Source organism: Paramormyrops kingsleyae, chromosome 9 (genome assembly GCF_048594095.1).
Source record: "Paramormyrops kingsleyae isolate MSU_618 chromosome 9, PKINGS_0.4, whole genome shotgun sequence".
NCBI classification, from domain to species: domain Eukaryota; kingdom Metazoa; phylum Chordata; class Actinopteri; order Osteoglossiformes; family Mormyridae; genus Paramormyrops; species Paramormyrops kingsleyae.
Genome location: NC_132805.1, coordinates 16,170,099 through 16,176,288, shown reverse-complemented (window position 1 = coordinate 16,176,288; position 6,190 = coordinate 16,170,099). Strand labels below are relative to the sequence as shown.

Genomic DNA, 6,190 nt, shown 5'->3' with positions numbered 1-6,190 from the left:
GCATGGTGGTAGTAACTCATTTGAAAGGTAGAAGTCTATGATTTTCTGCTGTACTAGGCTTCAGGAACATCACTTTTAAGGGTCCAGCAGAAGTCAATGAGCATACTGAGACTCCATCTACCTTGATATCGTTTTTCCGTATTAGAGAGAGCAGGATCCTATTTCATACTAGTTCAAATGTGTTCAATATATCAATATAAAAGTCTACAAAACATTCTGAGTGCATTTCTGAAATCAGAAAAAATGTACATATGACCCCCATTAATTGTTCCATGAATATTTCTCTATATTTATGAATAAATACTCTGAACTCTTCTTGGGGTATATATGTGAGACACTGGAAGAAGTCCACTGATATTCACTGATATGGCATATGACATTCTTAGTAGAATACAGTACAAAAGCTAACTGCATCCCTCATTCACTGCCAGATAGTAGACAATTGTGTAAACAAAAATCACAGAGTGAACTCAATATATGGTGTTATTGCAAGTTTGTTTATTTAGTATTATACAATGCAAATTAAAAACAAATACAGTGTTACCTTGGAACACAAACTAAATTGCGATTTGGTTGAGGTTCAAGTCACATTTCCCATAAGAAATAATGTAAATGAATACATACCACGATAGTACCCGTGGTCTTGGTAAGACTGGTCAGGCTAACTTGCGTCCCAATGAACTTTTGTCTCATTTGGCAAGGGTGCACCAATGCATTCTTGATATTTGGGACAGGGCAAGAACGACATCCAAGGATTTCTACAGTCCTCTGTACTTCTAGTGGAGTATTGGAACTTGTCTTTGGCAAAGGAAGATAACAACATAAAATGGGTACACAAGTACAATCAAGTACCCATATTGAGAAACACCTCATGTCTTCATAGACCACATCCTTCGAAGGATGCACCCCTGAATTTGAACAGAGCCTTAGGCTAGATACACACTTTGGGAAGAGAAACATCAAAATATGGGTGTGTCACATGTAAATTACCCTTACGTGCATTCGGCCACTACCTTAAGTGATTTTAATTGTATTTTCAATACGTGCTCTGGAGTGCCATATTAAGTCACACACCTCTACGTGGTCAAATGCAATGTTGCAGTGCTCAGAAAACTAAACATATAACAAAGACACACTTTTTACATTTGTCATACATTTAGAAGCAAATGTTACAATCCAAGACACATGCGAATGATTAATTTAATTATATAAGAATTATAAAAACATAATATATAGGCCTAAGTTTATACAAGTATATTACCATTACACATGAATCAAGTGACATCTACCTTGTGAACATGCCTAGTAGGTGAATCAATGAGGCTAGATGACTGGTCAATTAAAAAATAATTCTTTCAATTAAAATGAGTGAAAAATAGGTTCAAAGGAAGTAGTGTCCTCGCAGTCCTAAAAAACAGTGCATGTACTTGTGCTTCTGCAAGAAAGGAACAGAGATGCCCACGTCTTCATGTACTTCAACTGACCGACACTTAATGCATCATGTTTCTGAATGGACTGTAAAACGCTCCCTTATTTTCTTACACATACATACACTTCTCACATACACTACAAACACCAGGTCAAGGGTCCCCGGTGGAACTACCTGACCAGGACCCTCACCTAATTGGTAACCATTCTATGCTCAATGGTGTAGGTGTGTGGGTTTTTAGTAACAATGACTAGCTATTAGTTTGGAATAATACATGGCAGCTTGTGCTGTTGCATATAAGCTTGTTTGGGCTATGCAGTTGGTTGCATTTTTTTTTCGACATTTTTAGTCAATGCTGCAAATATCCATCAATTTACACCATATACAGTGGTGTGAAAAACTATTTGCCCCTGATTTCTTATTCTTTTGCATGTGTGTCACACAAAATGTTTCTGATCATCAAAAACCATTACCTATTAGTCAAAGATAACACAAAATGCAGTTCTTAAATGAAGGTTTTTATTATTCAGGGAGGAAAAAAAATATCCAAACCTACATGGCCCTGTGTGAAAAAGTAATTGCCCCCTGAACCTAATAACTGGTTGGGCCACCCTTAGCAGCAATAACTGCAATCAAGCGTTTGCGATAACTTGCAACGAGTCTTCTACAGCACTCTGGAGGAATTTTGGCCCACTCATCTTTGCAGAATTGTTGTAATTCAGCTTTATTTGAGGGTTTTCTAGCATGAACCGCCTTTTTAAGGTCATGCCACAGCATCTCAATAGGATTCAGGGCAGGACTTTGACTAGGCCACTCCAAAGTCTTCATTTTGTTTTTCTTCAACCATTCAGAGGTGGATTTGCTGGTGTGTTTTGGGTCATTGTCCTGCTGCAGCACCCAAGATCTCTTCAGCTTGAGTTGACGAACAGATGGCCGAACATTCTCCTTCAGGATTTTTTGGTAGACAGTAGAATTCATGGTTCCATCTATCACAGCAAGCCTTCCAGGTCCTGAAGCAGCAAAACAACCCCAGACCATCACACTACCACCACCATATTTTACTGTTGGTATGATGTTCTTTTTCTGAAATGCTGTGTTACTTTTACGCCAGATGTAACGGGACACGCGCCTTCCAAAAAGTTCAACTTTTGTCTCATCAGTCTACAAGGTATTTTCCTTGGCAATCATTGAGATGTTTTTTAGCAAAATTGAGACGAGCCTTAATGCTCTTTTTGCTTAACAGTGGTTTGCGTCTTGGAAATCTGCCATGCAGGCCGTTTTTGCCCAGTCTCTTTCTTATGGTGGAGTCGTGAACACTGACCTTAATTGAGGCAAGTGAGGCCTGCAGTTCTTTAGATGTTGTCCTGGGGTCTTTTGTGACCTCTCGGATGAGTTGTCTCTGCGCTCTTGGGGTAATTTCCGCTCCTGGGAAGGTTCACCACTGTTCCATGTTTTTGCCATTTGTGGATGATGGCTCTCACTGTGGTTCGCTGGAGTCCCAAAGCTTTAGAAATGGCTTTATAACCTTTACCAGACCAATAGATCTCAATTACTTTTGTTCTCATTTGTTCCTGAATTTCTTTGGATCTTGGCATGATGTCTAGCTTTTGAGGTGCTTTTGGTCTACTTCTCTGTGTCAGGCAGCTCCTATTTAAGTGATTTCTTGATTGAAACAGGTGTGGCAGTAATCAGGCCTGGGGGTGGCTACAGAAATTGAACTCAGGTGTGATAAACCACAGTTAAGTTATTATATTAATTACTTTTTCACACAGGGCCATGTAGGTTTGGATATTTTTTCTCCCTGAATAATAAAAACCTTCATTTAAGAACTGCATTTTGTGTTTACTTGTGTTATCTTTGACTAATAGGTAATAGTTTTTGATGATCAGAAACATTTTGTGTGACACACATGCAAAAGAATAAGAAATCAGGAAATAGTTTTTCACACCACTGTATATTGGTTAGTCATATTTGATAGTTTACAGAAATTGTTCTAAATAGGGAAAAAGTATATGGATTCGTTCTTAAGCACAATATGGGTCATTCTCATGAACTCATTACCATAACATATCAATTTTCTTTAATTTTTAAAATTAGTTTGCTACATTGTATTATTGTCTAAAATGTCAATTTTGCCTTATTGAAGATTGCATAATGCACATATGATAAAGCTAATAAGGAAATAATTATTTTTAAAGAGTTCCTTTTTTGGCCCACTTTGTCTGCCAATGAGTTTAACTCTCAGTTATTCTGAGTCATTAGAAAGGCCCCAGTTTCGTTCATTTGGTCTTGGTTTAGGGGATTCGCTTGTGTGTGTTTGTTTTTGCCAATGTTTATAAAGAGATGTTCCTCTAAAAAGGCGCTCTCTAGAACAGACAGAATGGACTGATGGAACTTCTGTTGAAAGTCCTCACATAAAAAGACATACATGATGGGGTTCAGGCAGCTGTTCAGAAATGCCACACTAGTGGATAGGGGCACTCCAACAGACACGGCCTTACAAAGGGCCCCACTGAAATTGCCATCAGAATTGCACTTCAAGTCCAAATACTGGAATATGTGAAATGGCAGCCAGCAGAGGAAAAAGGCCAGAATTACTGCCAGAATGATCCGGAAGGGTTTTAATTTCTTCTTTCTCTGAAGGGATATAATACGCTTGCCGATAGCTAAGTATGATCCTAAGATAATAACAAAGGGGATGAAGAATCCTACGACACTTCTGAAAATAATGAGATCTCTATGAATTGTTGCAGTGATTCTTGGGGCACCACAAACAGTATTATTTTTATACTGAAACACTTGTTTATAAGCACTGTATGGAATACTGCAACCAAGGGAAATTAACCATATGGTTATGCAGACGACTTTGGCTTTGCATATGGTGCGTTTATTCTGAGCCCATACAGCCATCCATGTTAATAAGCAGCGGTCGAGACTGATGACCATCAGCAGGAAGACACTGGTGAACATGTTCAGCACTCCAACCAGGGTGTTGAGTTTGCAGATGAAGTCTCCGAAGGGCCAGACAAAGCCTCTGGAGATGTAGACAATATCAAAGAACAGGAAAGCAGTAAAGAGAAAGTCAGCCACCGCAAGGTTAAGAAACCATATGATGTTGACTGTCCGCTTCATCTTGAATCCTGTCACATAAACGACCAGCCCATTTCCAAGAGTGCCAAGGAGAAATGCCACACAGTATACAACTGTTGCCACAACTTGTACATTCCCTCTGCTGATGTAAGACGAGTTCCCCCTCTGGGATTCATCTGTGATGTTTACTGGGTCTCCCATGACTTTTATTTAAAAAAAGTAAAGAAATAGATCATTAAATGAAACACACTATGGTGAAACTTTCACTCAAAGCAAAAAACAGCCAATATAGTCAAACAGCAAGAAATGCATCTTAATTTAAACTATTATTTCCAGCAACCAAATTAACCATTAAAGCCTAAAATAATTGTATTTGTTTATTTTACTTCTCAATAGACATGAAAAACAATAATAAACAAAACTGATTCCTTATACTAGTTGGGGCAACGTACGTTAGCATTACTATATAGGGACCAGGATCATTAAATTCATTTTCTGAGACTTGGTGAACAGCACAGCTGATTCATATCTTTAGAGCTGGGGGATATAAGTGATAATCCGCTTGTAGTATCTGGATCCAAGTAAAGAAAAACAGCTGAGCAAAGATGAACAGGAGCAAAATCACTGCGTAAATATGTTACGTAAGTGTAAGATGTCTAAAGCTTAATAATATGTTTCTTATAGGTAACTCTGCTACTCTGTCCCGATAGTAAATAAAAAATTAATTAATCCCGGTATGTTAAAGTATCTTAGGGACAACCCTTCCCAGCCTGACAGCAAAGTATAAAATAGGAATTATCAGTATACCTAAATAGTAGTCTTACATTCGTTGCACAGTAGCCGTGTCAAAAAAAAAAACATTAGAAACATAGGCTACGTCTGAAATGTATGTACACGTTTGATATAGATAACGGTGGTTAACCCTACGTACTAATTAGCACATATCTGTTATCCAGCACATCATAAAAGCTGAAAAATAATGTTTCTCTTTTCTCTCTCTTGTTTTTTTGCGGTACAAATAAAACAATAACTTTATATTTTTCTATATACTCCACAGAATACAGTGTGTCAATCTATAAAATAGAGATATTTAAACACTGGTGTCTTACCTAAGTGCTTCTTTTTGATCTTTTACAGACGATCGTGCTTCTTGAAGCTTCTCCCCGAACTGACAAACTTTGAGAGGAGTAGCCTACATTTCAACTTGGCACAGGTACAGCTCCTCTCAGTGTTTACATAAAGGGGAACCATTTCAGCCATTTATCACATCTTTTTAAGAATGTATTTATTATTTTTTCTTTTACTGTTGCTTTTTTGGTCTATCTTTCTTGTTTACATGTATTACAAAGACATTAACAAGTATTTAAAATACGAATTGAATCGCTAAACTGTTAACTTATTTTGCTTGTTTCCTTGGTATAGTCATTCTTTGGTATGAAGGACGAGTAATTAACTATTTAAAATGAATATTGCAATATAACATATAATTTCTAAATAATCGGTGTTTTTCTTTGTATGGACAGCAATATTCACTGCATGATGTTACCAGAGAGCTAATTTGCACTTGATGGTGCGGGTGAACATATTTTTATTTACAAATGCCATACTTTTTCTATCATTATTTTGATTATTCCAGTCATTCAGCACAAACTGTTTGTGTTTGTGAACGTT

The 6,190-nt window shown here is 37.4% G+C and overlaps 1 protein-coding gene across 1 annotated transcript; it reads right to left on the bottom strand.

Moving 5' to 3' along the window:
* Window positions 1-476: 476 nt before the first annotated feature.
* On the bottom strand, window positions 477-5,723 carry LOC111833695 (C3a anaphylatoxin chemotactic receptor-like). Its single transcript, XM_023792235.2, has 2 exons — window positions 5,629-5,723; window positions 477-4,722 (listed from the first exon to the last, which is right to left on the bottom strand). The coding sequence occupies exon 2, from the start codon at window positions 4,718-4,720 to the stop codon at window positions 3,671-3,673; it is 1,050 nt and encodes a 349-aa protein (XP_023648003.1). The 5' UTR covers window positions 4,721-4,722; window positions 5,629-5,723; the 3' UTR covers window positions 477-3,670.
* Window positions 5,724-6,190: the final 467 nt, after the last annotated feature.